This window comes from Rhineura floridana, chromosome 11, assembly GCF_030035675.1.
Source record: "Rhineura floridana isolate rRhiFlo1 chromosome 11, rRhiFlo1.hap2, whole genome shotgun sequence".
NCBI lineage: Eukaryota > Metazoa > Chordata > Lepidosauria > Squamata > Rhineuridae > Rhineura > Rhineura floridana.
The window spans coordinates 62,133,187-62,149,649 of NC_084490.1; the positions used below are offsets into that span (position 1 = coordinate 62,133,187).

Here is a 16,463-nt window from a genome sequence, read left to right on the forward strand (position 1 = left end):
TTATTATGCAGAATCCTGTGGAAAGATCTAGGGAACAAAACTCATAGTCAGCATTTTAGCTGAAGTAAGAAAGAGTGATGGGAGCCACATAGTATTATTCTAAGGATCACTTATCATTGTTTTACACATGATACTTACTACATTGAGATTATTTCCATGTAGACAAAATTATGTGTACAGTTATTTGTGAAGTGAAGTATGTGTTGGTTTTGGTAATATGTTCATTGGGAAATTACCGTGTGCTTTGGCTGATGTACTTTTAGAAAATTTCACTCATGATGTACTTCACAGAAGTTTCTATTTAAAAGATTTAAATATCACCTTTCAGCAAAACTTCCTGGGCAATTCACAATAAGCAGACAGTTTAAATACAATAACAGCATGTTTAAACTCTGTATTAAAAAACATGGAGAATAACATTTGCCTAACACCAAAAAGATAATTCTTGGCTATAGATGAGTCTCTCTGTGGAGGGAATTCCACAGATAGGGTGCTATCACTAAGAAGGTGCTCTCTCTAGTTGCAATTCACTAGAGGTAAATAGTGATCACATATAAGATCTCTATCTACCTTTGTAAATCAAGAGTGTGGCCTGCCAAATGTGTTGGACTGGTGACAAATTGGGACAGCTCCATGATTATGATAGTGGCCATGAACTCCAGAGTTGTCCACAACAAGGTAGTCTCAGTGTGGATCTTGACAACATATGCATTTTCTCCTGCTTTATCCTGTATAAGAAAACCATCATATATGAGGCAGCCCAAATCTGAGAAACAGTGTTTTGTTTACAAGGCTTGTTTTTACTGTTGTGTTATTAACAGTGTCTTTTTCTATTACTGCTGCCTTTTTGATTGTCAGGAAGCACAGCCAGAGCCAGATAAGATTAACTATGTGAAGAATGTCTTTAATACCTTCATCTCCTTACCATCACAAGAGAAAAATGACAGGACTTCAGGTAGGGAAAATTATTTTTGAACTGTTATTCATTTGGATAAGGATATTAAAAATGTCAGACTTTTTATCGGTGTTACTGCTGCTTTCTCAAGTGCAAATAAAATAAAAAAAGGTAGGACATTTCCACATCACTTAAAATGCGAAAGTAACAACTGTTCCAGTCTCTGCTATATCCCCATTCTCCAGTGGGCACTTGGATACCCCAAGTGGGTATTGCTTTCCTCTCCTGTTGCTTGAGGCAGGAAAGAGAAAGAGGGAAGAAGTGAGGAAAGGGGGGAAGAGAGGTGAGTTTTATTACACAAATGTAAGAGAAGCACATTTCAGCCTGTGATTTCTGAGGGCAATAAAGAAGAAACTAAATGGGAAAAGAGCACATTGAAGTGGTGTGAAATTTTACTTTTCAAAATGATGTTGGGGGAGGCCAATGGAGCAGCCTATTTACATACAAATTTGCATGCTTAAAGTTCCAATTCACACTGAATAACCTATTCTGTACAAGTGTGAGATCCTGAAAGTTCAGTCTTTTAGCTATTGATTATAGGACTTACATAGTGGCCACGTGTGAACTGACAGTTGCTTCACAACTATGGAATAGCCTTTGTTGGAGCTTCACCTAAAGCCTGAGTATCTTTATCAGAAGGACTGTTTTTCCGGTATAAACCATGTTTTCCTGTATATATAAAACTAATCTGTCTGAGGTGATCCCTTGAGGCCCTGATACATTTGGAGGTTAGGCAGGTGGCTCCAAGGGACAGGGCTCCTTCTCTGGTGGTGCCTGTCTGCAACACTCTCCCCAGATATGTTCCCTTGCACTCACACAGTGTGCTACTTATAGGTAACAGGGTAAGCCTATCCTGTAGGCCTTTGATTGCTAATATGGAGATCCCTTTTCCATTTTGGGTATTTATTGTTGCTGGTTTATTTGTTTCTGGTCTTAGATTTATTTTGATGTTTTATCTTTGTATTCTTTTAAATGAAATGTAAGATAGAGAGGTGTGTTTGTGTATATTACAGTCAATAGACCAGAAATACAATATATTAGAAATGTAAGATGTCCTCAATACCTATTGGTAGAAAATCTTTATTGAAATATTCACTAAAATATTCCAAACGTCATTGGAAGAGAGAACAAAAGGGCAATTTCTGTTTCTTTGAGGCGTATTTTCCTGCCCTTCTGCTACTGGGCCATGTTGAAGGTTCTAGTTTTGGTGTACAAAGCCCTATACAGCTTGGGACCAGGATACCTGAAAGACCATCTTATCCCTTATATACCTAGTCGATCACTGCTCTCTGCAGGCGAGGGCCTTCTGCAGATACCATCTTATCTGGAGGTGTGTTCTGCACAACATAGGAAACAGACCTTTAGAGTGGTGACATCTACTCTTAGAAATTCTCTCCTCTTAAATATTAGACAGGCACCATCTCTGTGATCTTTTTGGCACCTACTGAAGACCTTCCTCTTTCAACAAGCCTTTTAAGTTGAGACCTTATCCCAGTCTCCGTGTTAGAATTGTTTTTTTTAAAAAAGATATTTTTAAACCTTTTTTTAAAAAAGATGTTTTTAAACCTTTAAAAAGAATTTTTAAAGATGTTTTGTTTTAATATATTTTAAAGTCTGTTTTATGATGTTTTAAAGTGTTTTGAATGCTTTTGTTTGCCACTCTGGGCTCCTACTAGGAGGAAGGGTGGGACATTAATCGAATAAGAAAAAGAAGAAACTTTTTTGTAGGTTAGTCTGTTCCCACCAGTGGCCGGTTAGATGCCGCTCCTTCCATCCCACATTAACCTTACTTGTTCTAAATAGTCACCCATGGTAGCATCCTGTTCCCACCAGTGGCCAGTTAGATGCCGCTCCTTCCATCCCACATTAACCTTACTTGTTCTAAATAGTCACCCATGGTAGCATCCTGTTCCCACCAGTGGCCAGCTGGATGCCGCTCCTTCCATCCCACATTAACCTTACTTGTTCTAAATAGTCACCCATGGTAGCATCCTGTTCCCACCAGTGGCCAGTTAGATGCCGCTCCTTCCATCCCACATTAACCTTACTTGTTCTAAATAGTCACCCATGGTAGCATCCTGTTCCCACCAGTGGCCAGTTAGATGCCGCTCCTTCCATCCCACATTAACCTTACTTGTTCTAAAGTTGAATCCTGATAAGACTGAGGTGCTACTCGTGGGAGACAAGGGAAGGTTGGGAGATGTTGACCTGGTGTTCGATGGGGTGAAATTGCCCCTGAAGGACCAGGTCCGCAGCCTTGGGGTTGTTCTTGATTCCAAGCTGTCCATGGAGGCTCAGATTTCGGCAGTGAGCCGGGCAGCTTGGTATCAATTGCACCTCATTCGTAGACTGCAGCCCTACCTTCCTGCTCATCAGCTCCCACTGGTGGTACATGCCCTGGTCACCTCTCGGTTGGATTACTGTAATGCGCTCTACGTGGGGTTACCCTTGAAAACGGTCCGGAAATTACAACTTATACAGAATGCTGCGGCTCAACTGCTTACAAACTGTCGCCGCCGGGAACACATCACCCCAGTGTTGTTCGACCTACACTGGCTTCCAGTTATTTTCCGGGCCCAATTCAAGGTGTTGGTATTAACCTTTAAGTCCCTATACGGTCTCGGCCCAGTTTATCTGATGGAGCGCCTCCAGCGCCACCAATTATGCCGCCCAACAAGATCAGCCACACAGGACCTTCTCTCAATCCCGCCAACTAAAACAGCTAGGTTGGTGGGGACAAGAGAGAGGGCATTTTCAGTGGCGGCCCCCACTCTCTGGAACTCCCTCCCGTATGACCTTCGACATGCCCCTTCCCTGAATGTATTCCGCCAAGCTTTGAAGACCTGGCTGTTCAGACAGGCCTTTGGGACTTACGGGGAGGGTTAAATTTTTACGACGAATAGCCTACTACTCTGTACAGGAACTGTTTTATTGTTTTATTGTTATATTGTATTTTATGATGTATTTTATTATGATGTAATGTATTGTTAAATTGTACGTCGCCTAGAGTGGCCATTGGCCAGATAGGCGACCCACAAATTAAATTATTATTATTATTATTATTATTATTAAATAGTCACCCATGGTAGCATCCTGTTTCCAGTAGTGGCTAGTTAGATGCAGCTGCCCCCTCTCCCATTACTTATTTGGCTATTCAGAGTTGCTACAAGCCCTCTCTTCATGCTTCCTCTCCCCTACCACAAAGAAATTATGTACCATCCACTACTCAAAAGACAAACGAGCAACACATCTGGCAACATCATCATCTTGTTGCTTCTATCAAGGCATACAAATTCATGGAAGCCTTGGGGACAGAAATAGAATGGGCCAGCCCATTTGAGGCACAGAGCCTCCAAAGAATAGGGAAGGGTGATTAATCAGCGGTATAGTTTTGCTCAAGTGAGAAAATATTAATCATCTTTGCAACTTTTGCTTTTAAATATGCTTTAATGTTACACTCTTGTCTTGGAGGAGAGCAGGAGAATGCAAATTCATTTTTTTAAAAAGGAGGCACGGTAAACATCCTTTTAAAATCTGTAGTGAAACTGGTCTATAAGTTGTGATAGTGTTGAATGAAGATAGTTCTCACATTAGAAATAGTAAATATATTGCTATTCAGTTTATTTTGCTTGTTCCACCATCAAAACAGATATATCAGAAGATGTTGAAACACCAAGCAACGGACCTGTGAATTCTGCAGATGAGTATGTTCATGTGATGTCCTTAGGATCACCTGCTCTTCTCGTAGAAGAGGAAGAAAAATCATGTGGAGAAATGTAAGTTAATTCTGATGAAAGTGAAATAAAGCACAGCAATATTTTGATTCCCACATAACTTCTCACTGATCAATAAATAAATGGTCGACTTCCACTGTGCGGTTATTTTTAATTGGTAGGCTTCATTAGACATCCAAAAGAAGGGAGTTGATCTTGTCTGTCATGATGCAATGAGTTTCAGAGGCTGTCCAAGTGTACCAAAAAACTATGATTTTTTTTAAAGGAAGCTGTCCTGTAGATTCTTGCATAGCTATTAGAAAACATTTTTAGGGAGTAAAAAGAGAAAATAGTTCAAGAGGTTTTCCATTCCCTCCCCCCCACCCAATTTTTCTGTTGTGGTTTGTCTGGGGTTTCACATCTCTAATAGGAGCCAGATCTTGCAAGAAGAAAGAAATCAGTCACCACTGACAAATGCATTTGTAGACCCCTATGTTTAATAGCCCTTGTTCGTTCTGATTCACATACTGAAAATGTTGTAGAGCCAAGCCCATGGCTTATATATTGCACATCCCTGTACGTTTGTTAAGCTCAGTGGCTATTGTTAGAATGATGCTTGCATTCTTAGTTGCCCCCCCCCCCGATTATTTAACTCCAGTGTCCAGTACTAATTCTGGGTTTAGAGTTAATGAAATGTAAATAACTGCTGTCACATTCACTTCTAACCCACACTTTCAGTTGCTATCTATTTACTGTACAAGGACCTCCTTAGCTCAAGAGTAGCTACTTACAGTTATTTTTCTTTAGTTAGTTAAATATTTATACTGCACATTTTGGTGCTGACATAGGCCCCAAGGTAGCTCTCAGAAGCTAAATGAAACCAATATGCAATCAGTACAAACATACCCAGAATTAAGAAACCACAGCCAAATTATAAAAGTCACAGAAAGAAGGGCAGGAGAAATTGACATTAATTTAGAGGGGTGGTGGGAAACCTGCATCCAGCCCTCCCCATTTCAGCCAAGCCAACCTACCCTTCACCTGGCATTATATATGGGGCAGGTAAGAATGCAGCTGGGCTGAAAGGGGGTTTGTAGTCAATAGTTGGTGCTTACAATGTAATGTGTGTGTAAGGATCTCTCCCTCCAGAAAACCTCTGAGGCATGCTGTTACAGAGAAGATTGTATGATGAGTGTTAATATAAACTTGGAAAACCAAAATATAAGCTTTATTTCCCTCCACGTAGGTTACATTTTGATGAAGAGGCAATTGATAAAGATTTCCAGGGCAGTGGAGATTCTAGAGAGTCTGAGGGACATCATGCAAGGAAAGAAACAAAGGAACTTTCCATTGAAGATCCCCAAAATTTTGCTGTATCTTCCTGTCAAAAAAAGATACCTGAGTCCTTAGCATTGTTAGAAACTGTAACAAGAACTTTTACACAACGGTGAGACGGTGGGGTACTAAAAGTATATGATCACTGTTTAGTTGTTTTGTGTAAGGTATTAGAGCATTTACAATTGGAAACACAGCTGTTGAATTACTGTTGTGGCATTTAAAGCAACTGGCAAGTATTTAGATTGAGGTTTGGGCAGTTGCTAGGAGTGATGCGACTCTTGGATCTGTCCCAGTACTAAGCCCACCACTTCACTGCATGCAAAGTGCAACACCATGGTAGTCTGTAGTCCCTATATGGAGCAGAAGCCTTCTGTAGCTTCCCTTCATCTAAGAGAGGTCTGTGTGGGTACCTTGGGAAAAGAACTTGATGTTGGCCACTGGGAAGTTCAAGCAATTTCTCTTTGTGGTCTCTGTACATTCATGCACATGGGAACTAGCACAGACTAGAGACTTCCTCTTTCCACATAGACCATTATGTGCAGCTTGTTCTCTTAATTCTTGCACCCATCTCCAGGTACTTGTCGTATGGGTTTCCCTTATGTGTGACTGCTCAGAGACCATAAAGACGACAAGTTGCTTAGTATACAGCAACACAACTGCTTACCTTCCCTACTACAGATATCCTTGCTCTTAGGCAAGATGTGATCTCTACAGCAGTGAAGAAAGAACAGAGCAGGAAAGCATTTGCTCCATTGCCCAAGTGGAGGAACTGAACACCTGCTCCCAATTTTAGCTCTACGAGGTTAAATAAAGAACCTGTATTTTTCTTTCCTTAACTTAGGAAATCTGATTGTGTCAAACATTTGCAAATTGCTTGATATATTGTATTTCTCTGACTAATAATGGGAGGGAGGACTCATTCACAATTTTTAAAAATGAAAGGTGCTGACTGAATTAGTTTTCTTGCTGCTACCAGGTGCTTAAATTTGGGGCTATCAATCCATCATCTGGTTTTTAATATCAATAACTGGATTTATATATTAGCAGAAATTTAAATCAGAAGCCATGGTACCAGACATGTGAAGACATTTTTAAATGTTTGCGTAGACTAATACAAATGTTTACTGATTTGGAAAATAACTGGGTATATTCTCAAAATAGAAGCATCTCTGAGAATAACATTTGGAGGTGGGTGGGGTTGTTTTATTTTTTTCCCTTTGCTGGTGATATGTAGGCAGTCAAACACCTGTCTTTCCTTCCTAGAAATTCAGCCAGAGTGGAGCCAGAAGATGAGTGTGAGTTTTTGATAGACGAATCTTTTGGAGTCCCTTCCACATCTTGGATTTCAGCATCCAAAAAAAATCAAAAGCCAAAGAACATTAGTTTAATATCGTCATTTGAAGGAAAAAAGGCAGCTAAGCAGCAGAATGTAAGAAGAAAAAGTAAAAGGGCATCAGAGAAACATGTAATGTCAGCTCCACTAAAGCAAACCAAACCTAAATTAACTAATGTTGCTGAAAGAACTGTTGATGGATTACAGAATGCTTCAAGGCCTAATGAAAGAATCACAGTTGTAGATGGCCAGTCACAGTTGAATATAAATATCATCCAAAAAGCAAGAAAGCAAATGCATTCCAAGAAAAAGCAATCTATAGAAATATGCAGTGAGGAAATATGCAGTGAAGCATCTGCAAGTAGAAACCACTCAAAGGATCTTCCACTTTTACTGGTAAAGGATCGTAATTTTTCAATGCAGCGGTTGTCTCAGAGTAAGCAGTCTCTGAAGCAGAAGTGCTCAAAAGTTAAGCTTCTGATGGAAACGTACGGTGTAGGTTGCCAACATTCTGCAAGCACAGACGTGCACTCAGAAAATCTGGTGGCTGTTTTAGAATGTGACCATGATTTTTCAAAAGTTCCATTGTCTGAAGGTGAGCAATTACTTTGCAGTAAAAAAACTGTGAAGCAAATACATTCAAAAATGCAACCATCTGTAAAAATGTATGAAGATAGCCAAGAGCACACAACTGTAGCCACACCCTCACAAGATTGCCAAGTGTCTACAAATACACACCTACACTCTGAGGACTCTGTTCCTGTTCCAAAGCATGGTTTTTCAAAGCACCAGCAGTACATTGTACCTACAGCCCAACAGTCATCCCGCAACAAACCAGTTAGCAGGCAACAGCCTCCAAAAACAACAGTATCTAAAAAACAATTGGAAACCCAGATGAATAATGTTAGAAGACCTGCTGTTAGGGCCACCAGAAGAAGAGCCAGGCGGTTGGTTTCAGAGGAGAGCTCTGAAGGCATATGTGATGAAAGGGATGAAGGTCCTCATGAGGAAATAACTGATTCAAGGAAGACATTGCCCCAGAAAGTAAGACAGACTGACTTAGTAAGTTCTGAAGACAATGGAAGTGTCTTCTACCCAGAGGATTTTTGTGAACTGTATGTGGCAGAAAAAAGGTCAAATGCTTCTATGAGACAACAAAACAGCAATACACCTTCATCGCAGTAAGTTCTTGCATCCTTTTTTGTTGTATATTAATACGACTTTGGGGCATAAATATTAAATTAATACGTTCTTGCTGCATTGGTATTATATGGGTTGTGTTTTTTTCTAAAAATGGGGGGGGGGGAGCTTGCATATGATCCACTTCTCTCTATATCTGAGAAAAGAGTAGAATGCTCTCAGTCCTCTTGTACTTTTTGCCAGATGTATTCAAAACCTCTAAACCTCAGGCTAAATATGTTTTTAACCCTTCTTACTTTTCTGCTGTTTTTATTCTTCCTAAGGTGATCAGCCTAGTCCCCTCCCATTTTTATATTCTCTGCTTCCTTCTCAAACCCTGGTTTCATTTTGAACTTTTGAGCAGCGTGTTGGGCTGAAGCAAGTTCTCCACCACTTGCCTTTTTAATGCTTTATCATACAGGAAAAATTAAAATGAATAAAATAAAGTCAGCAAGGTGATGTTCATTAAAATCGAAAGCCAATGGATTTGTAGCACTCTAAAGACTGACATTTATTGTGGTATAAGAAGTGGACTCATCCATGAAAATTTCTGCCAGGAGTAGCCAACACAGTACTCTGCAACCAGCATGACCAGTGATGATGGGAATTGTTAACATCTGGAGGGTACCATATTGGCTACCAGTGGCTTATACCACAATAAATCTGTTTTAGGGTGCTACAAGGCTATTCATGGAACAACATGGGTAGCCCTCTAAAAATTGTTGCTGCTGTATTTTAGCTGCTACACTGCTATGGTAGACTATATCTTTGCATTCAGATGGGGAGCCATGAAACTAAGATGACACTGATTGGGCAAGCAGTTGCAGATATGTGGGCTCCTGCTGGGATTAAGGGTGGGATATAAATAAATAAGTAATAAAATATTTCTATTGACTAGACAATGCGTGAATAGCGTTCTCAGATGGCAATGGATTTGGGTTAATCAACTGTCCCTAAATCTCCAGATGTTGAACTAAAACGTCCATCTTCCCTGACCATCAGCCATGCTGGCTGGGAATGTTGGGAGCTGCAGTTCAACAACATCTGGACACTGAAGGTTGGGGAAAGTTTGTCTAAACCCTTACGCTCAAATCCTTATGGCCCAGCCTTTGCAGTGATGGATGTTTAGGACAGAGGCCTCCAGCACCTGGGTAGTTTGTCTCCTGTGCCTGTGATAATTTTCATATACTGATTATGAGGTGTTACTTAGTCTTAGCATGCTTATTAACTATTTAATTTCTTTTAGAGTTTCTTGTACATCAGATGTTAACATGAATAATATCAGGTACTTTTTCCTTCTATTTTTGTCTATTTTTTAAACCTAGAAATTCTTTGAGAAGTATCAGTAACTTGGGAACTAATATTATGTGTGTGTATGTCCACCTTTCTGAGAGGCTATTTAAATATTGCTTTGTAAATACACCTGGCGGTAGAGCTGGATTTTTTTCTTCTTGTTTTTGCTGGGGTGATAGTATAGTTTTCCTTTGGCACTATTAATGAGATGAGAATGTATATGTGCAGACATTGTTCTGTGGAGAAGTGATTTCTGTTGTGGAAATGGTACCCAGTCTATCCTTAGTCAGCCTGACTGAAGTGGATCAGTACAATATGTCCAGCACCCTGAATTGAGTGAATGATCCATGTTCCACACAATAGCTCAGCTATTGCTTCAGGAACTGGGCCAAATCAACTATCAACAGTTATCTATCCAATCTCAATAGGAGCAGCTACAAAGCTCGGCAAACACTTTGAATGTGAAATATTAAGATTTTTTAAAATTATGCCTAAATTCTGAAGGATGGTACAGATTAGCCAGTTCTTAACCCAGATTTACTCTAACCTAGGATTTTGTAGCCAGCTTCAAATTAAGAGTTTCAGTCCTGCAGTTCATCCTTGACCTCTTAAGCAGTGTTTAGAGATTGAGAGTGGGTTGCAGGGCTTGCACTTACATCTAAATTCCTTCTACTCTTAGCCATGTTTTGTTATGTCTTCACCAAGTTAGCCAAAGTGCATGTCTAACAAGATCTGAATCCCTTTGAAGCTCTTTTAAAATCCTAGACTGAGATCTCACCTGTTTTGCATTAACCATTGCTGGTTTTTGTTTGCCTAAGATTAGGACAAGCAGTAACAGATTTGAAGTAGAGAAAAGTTAAATATTTAATTCTAACAGCAATTTATCAATAGAATGTACTGCCTGTCATGAACCGCTGCCGCCAGTTCAGTCCCAGGACTCAGTTCCCAAACCCAGGGCAATTGATCCTGGCAAGGCACAACCTGTGCCTCCCTTACCAGGGCTGAGTAAACTAACACCAACCCTTCAAGGTAGGTAGACTGCCACCACCCCTTAATCCTGGTCTCCCACTCTGGGCCAAGGGGAAATCCAAAGTGCCAGAAAAAGACCTGCCAAGGATTCCAAAGACAAGAGCCACAGGTACATTCCTTGTCCTGGAGCCTTTTGGCAAAATGCCCAAATATATGGTAGTCTGTGGCGAATTGGCCAAAGTGCTGGATTTAGAGCCAAATCTCCCCTGCAATGAACACACACTGGTAAATAAGAAGTAGATTTATTTATTTATTATTTGATTTATATCCCAGCAGGAGCCCAGGGCAGCAAACAGAAGTGCTAAAAACACACCAAAACATCATAAAAACAGACCTTAAAATACACCAAAACAAAACAACTTTAAAAACATTAAAAAAAAAAGCTTTTAAAACATCTTTTAAAAAGGGTTAAAAAACATAATGTTTTTTTAAAAAAACATATTAAAAAGCAATTCCAACACAGACGCAGACTGGGATAGGTCTCAACATAAAAGGCTTGTTGAAAGAATAAAGTCTTCAAGAGGCGCCGAAAAGATAGCAGTGATGACTCCTGCCCAATATTTAAGGGGAGGGAATTCTACAGGGAAGGTGCTGCCACACTAAAGGTCCGTTTCCTATGTTGTGCAGAACAGACCTCCTGATAAGATGGTATCTGCAGGAGGCCCTCACCTGCAGAGCACAGTGATCGGCTGGGTATATAAGGGGTAAGACGGTCTTTCAGGTATCCTGGTCCCAAGCTGTGTAGGGCTTTGTACACCAAAACTAGAACCTATAGCTTTATTAAATAAAATATAAGTGCACAAATATAGCAGCAAAATACTTCCTTAAAACCCACACCCCTGAGGGCTAGGTAAAATACAGAGAGTTACAGTCACAGATAAAAATAACAAAACATCTAGCCTTATCTATACTTGCAATAGAGGTAGACAGCAAACCACCTCATGGTTCCACATCTCCCCAGAGATGCATAGCCTGGATAGGAGATGGAATATGGAACCTCAACATCGGGTAGCACCCTGAACATTGAGGGACAAAGGCTAAGGTCTGAATCCTATTCTTATGGAAAAAATGCCCAGCAACAACCAAGAATTAATTAGCCAATCAGGGGGCTTTCTGATGATGAAACCTTCTGGAGCTTTCGTGCCTAACTGTCCCACACTCACCAACCTTCCCAGTCCGCTTGGCCTTGATGTACCAGTCTCCACTGATAAGCAGATATTCTTGTTTGCAGACTAATTAATTAGCTTCAGCCGTGAGAACTGCAAACTCATGGCCTTCTCAGAGGCCCCATTTCAGGCAAGACATTTCCTTCCAGGCATTCTTGACACTGCCTTAGAAGGTGTTAACAGTATCTCATTCCATTAATGTTTTGCAGGAAAGGCTGGGCAGGAATATCTTATATAGATCTTGTGGTGTAGAACAGCATTTTATAAGAAGGGACTGATTTGCTACATCACAAACCAGAGACCCTTTCTGCTCATTCTGTATTTATTTATTTATATCCCACCTTTCCAGTAGGAGCCCATTTGTCTCTGACAAGCAGTAGGAACATGAGGCATTTCCTAAAAACTGCATTACTTAATTTGAGGAACAAATACATATCCTAAGCAGAGCTTGGAAAAGTTACTTTTTTGAACTATAACTCCCATCAGCCTCAGCCAGCATGGCCACTGGATTGGGCTGATGGGAGCTGTAGTTCAAAAAAGTAACTTTTCCAAGCTCTGACTAAGTCTGCTAATACAGCTCTTGTGACATTCATTTTGTACTTCCTTTTTAGAAGGGACATTATATATTTTCAAGAGTGCTATATTCTACAAGCATTTTCTTCTATTATGACACTTTTAATTTATGTGACAAATAAAATGTGTTGTAAAATTTTGTTAGAAGTTTTCTGCTCTGTGATAATTTTACCTCATCTAATTTTTTTAAAGTGGTCCAGTTTCTAATCATAGGGAGGATTCAGGTTCAGGTAAGTTTTATCAATGTTGGCTTTGTACACTCTCTGTTTCTTTCCCTGTATATCTGTGTACATAATTATAAATAGACATAGCTATTGTGTAATAGATAGATCTAGATATAGATATTTATATCTGTATTTCATACCAGCAAATGATGCTGGCATCCTGCAAGCGTAAATGCATGTTCCTAGTTGATATTGGAAGTGGTCCCAGGCTTAAGCCTCAAGAGTGAGTGGGTTGGCTGGTTGGTTGGTTGGATATATAGCCCGCCCTTCCTCCCAGTGGGAGCCCAGAGTGAATGAAATCTCAACTGCTTAACATTTGGTTTTCTGTGTGGCTTTGGCTGCACTATGCTGGCCTCTATTATGAGGTAAATGTAATCCTCTCTTTTGATTATTTGGTGCAAAAATGTTCAATTTCCAGTGTTTTCAGCAGGCTTGGGCTACATGTATGCCAACCCATATTGTACCTACTTGAAACCTATACAACTTGTATTTTATATTTTTCCAATAATATGGGTGTCTTGAACTACATGCATGCCAAATATCAAGGCTCTACACCATAGGAAAGTATTTGAACCATTTTGATACCCCATGAATGAGTCAGTCAGTGAGGCCCAGGTCATCAAGTACAGCAGGGGTAGCCAAGGTGATACTATCTAGATGTTGTACAAAAATTGTTATCATCCCTGACTAGTGGCCATGCTGGCGGGAACTGATGAGAACTGTAATCCAACAACATCTGGAGAGCACCATATTGGCTACCTCTTCTGTAGATAAATATGTAAATCAGCAGTGGGAAACATCCAGCCCTTGAACCTAATTGGACTCAGCGCAGGTCCCAATTGGATCCACCAGGCAATTATCCAGAAACCATACCCACCTGTCCATGATGTCAGGTATATATTATATATCTGATGTCAGGTATGGGACAACTTCGGGTGTGCTGCAAAGGAACAGTTGAGTGGTGCTGAAAGCACGTCTCCAACAGAACTTGCTATAACTACTTATTGGCATTTACAGCACCCTTCTTTAAACTCAGATGAGGTCAAATCACCTAACATAATTATGATGTCAGATGATTGACAGGTGGACTGTTCTGCGCATCTGTCAAATTTGGCCTGCAGGCAGTGGGGAAATTAGGGATCCTGCCCACCGGTCAAAGGCTCCCCACACCTTAGGTAGATGCACAACTGGTTGGAAAATGAGTCAAATAGTGCTCATCAATGGTTCCTCATCACGTTGGAGTGAGGCTCCACAAGGCAATGCTCTGAGCCTGATACTCTTCAATATTTTTATCCCTGATAAAGGGCTAAAGGGAATTCTTATCAGACTTGTAGATGGCTCAAAACTGATGAGGTTCTGATACTTTATTGTACAATTGTTTTATTTAATTTGTGTTAGCCACCCTCTGCTGATGGGGAGAAGGATGAGATATAAAAATATGAATGAATTTGTATTTTATATTCAGGTGAATCTGAAGACTTGGAGGAGGATTTAGATGAATCTGTTTCAAATACACTGAAGCACAAACTGGGTAAGATTTCTTTTTTCAAAAAGAATGAAAACGGAATAAAATGAATTGTGATCTCTCTACCATATGGCAGAATAAGAACACCTTTCCTAGAACTGGGATAAATTTCAATATTTATGAGCATTTATTTTGAACTGGTGCAAATGTTTGCTGTTGTGGCAGTTCAGTTAGTCAAACTGCACGGCCACAATGGCTCCCCTCATGTTTTCATATAGCCATTTAGCCCAAATGCTGCTGGTTTCTCCGTTTCACTTTCGGAGACTATTGTTTTCAATTTGGAGTCCTGCCGTTGGTCCTGGCCACAGTTTCCAGAATCTTCACAGAATGTGTGGCTGCCATTGCTGGATATCTCCAACAAGAAGGAATCTTCATGTTCCTGTACAGAGGCAACAAGTTACTTGCTATGTTCATATACCACAAACTGTACAAAGAGGACCACACAAAGAATGACAGAGATAAAGCAATGTGTCATGTCTTCCCCCCCATAAGAATAACTATTTTGTGTTCAAAGACATTTTAATTTGTTAGTGACAGAGGATGTGTTGCAGTTGTTGAATTTCATTATAAGGTGTATTGTATAGGAATGGCCTACAGCAGTCAGAGGTCCAGAGATTATGTTCATTCTTGTTCATGTTTCTTGTTCTGCTTCTGGGCTTGCCTTACTTAAATCTGCTTTTGGTGTATATCTTGTTTGTTAGTGTTGCCTACCAACACGCCTAATGTTCGTCGGACCAAAAGAATGCGGCTTAGGCCATTGGAGTATTGGCGAGGAGAACGTGTGGACTACAAGACGAGACCTTCAGGTGTTAATTTCTCTACATGATACATATATTTTATCTGGGTATGGCAAATGTAGTGCAGCCTACATTCCTGTGGGGATGTTTTCAAAGGGAAAGTCAAAACAAAGTAAAATACAATACTATAGCCATATGTGGCATTAGACTATCACTTGGATTTCTCATTTTTATTCAATTTCTATAGCTGTATATAGCAGTAGTTTCCCTCACATGATTAGAATTATGGAGGGAGGAGGATGTGCTTGCTTCACCCCCTCTGTTGCATCGTCATGCTCATCCTTGCTTCCCTCCACACATTGGAGAGCAGGCATCTGCAGAAGGAAGCCTGCTGAACTCACATAGGCTCCCCATGCAATGCAGAACACTTATCATGCAGGTCTCTAAATTGTGTGGGAGTCTACATGAGCACAACAGGCTGCTTGCTGCAGACATTTGCCCTCCGGCACTTGGGAGGGTGGCAAGGGCATCCCTTGTCATGTGAGAGGCTTGAAGAGGGTATATATTTTTCCTCTTATTAGATGTTCTTTTCATTATGCGGCATGCGATCACACGGAATACTGTGTACAGTTCTGGTCGCTTCATCTCAGAAAGGATATTGTAGAATGGGAAAAGGTTCAGAAGAGGGCAACCAAAAAGGGATGGAGCAATTCCTATATGAGGAAAGGTTACACTGGGGGCTTTTTGCTTAGAGAAAAGGCAAGTAAGAAGTGACATGATAGAGGTGTATAAAATTATGCATGGCATGGAGAAAGTGGATCGGGAAAAGTTTTTCTTCCTCTCTTGTGACACTAGAACTCAGGGACATCCAATGAAGTTGAATGTTGGAAGATTCAGGACAGGCAAAAAGGAAGTACTACTTACACAGTGCATAGTTAAACTATGGAATTCTCACAAAAGGTAGATGGCCACCAACTTGGATGGCTTTAAAAGAGGACTGGACAAATGCTTGGAGGACAAGGCTATTGATAGCTACTAACCGTGATGGCTATGTTCTACCTCCACTGTCGGCAGTATTATGCTTCTGACTACCAGTTGCTGGAAACTGCAGGGGGGGGGAGAGGGCTGTTTTGCTTAAGTCTTGCCTGTGTGCTTCCCATGGGCATCTGGTTGGCCACTGTAAGAACAGGATGCTGGACTAGATGAGCGATTGGTCTGATCCAGCAGACCCTTCTTATATTTTTCTTTGAAAACCACATCAATATGTGGACTTCGAGCATTCTCTTAGTATTATCTGTACAGTGCTAGTCAAAAACCTTGAACTCTGGCCTCTGATAAACTTATTCTCCCAATCCACTGGGGGACCGCTCTTGGGCAGGCAAATGCATAGAGTCCTGG

At 40.5% G+C, this 16,463-nt stretch overlaps 1 protein-coding gene across 2 annotated transcripts in view; it reads left to right on the plus strand.

Annotated features, from left to right (window-relative positions):
- The window catches only part of CENPC (centromere protein C), a 49,261-nt gene that overhangs the window by 15,299 nt on the left and 17,499 nt on the right, over nt 1-16,463 (plus strand). Inside the window, exons 5-12 of one of the 2 annotated variants that reach the window (XM_061590252.1) lie at nt 859-955; nt 4,605-4,731; nt 5,915-6,115; nt 7,270-8,520; nt 9,765-9,803; nt 12,772-12,809; nt 14,269-14,334; nt 15,030-15,134. In XM_061590252.1, coding sequence (XP_061446236.1) covers nt 859-955; nt 4,605-4,731; nt 5,915-6,115; nt 7,270-8,520; nt 9,765-9,803; nt 12,772-12,809; nt 14,269-14,334; nt 15,030-15,134 — 1,924 coding nt within the window. The remainder of the gene's footprint in view (nt 1-858; nt 956-4,604; nt 4,732-5,914; nt 6,116-7,269; nt 8,521-9,764; nt 9,804-12,771; nt 12,810-14,268; nt 14,335-15,029; nt 15,135-16,463) is intronic. The other variant, XM_061590253.1, reaches the window with a different exon arrangement.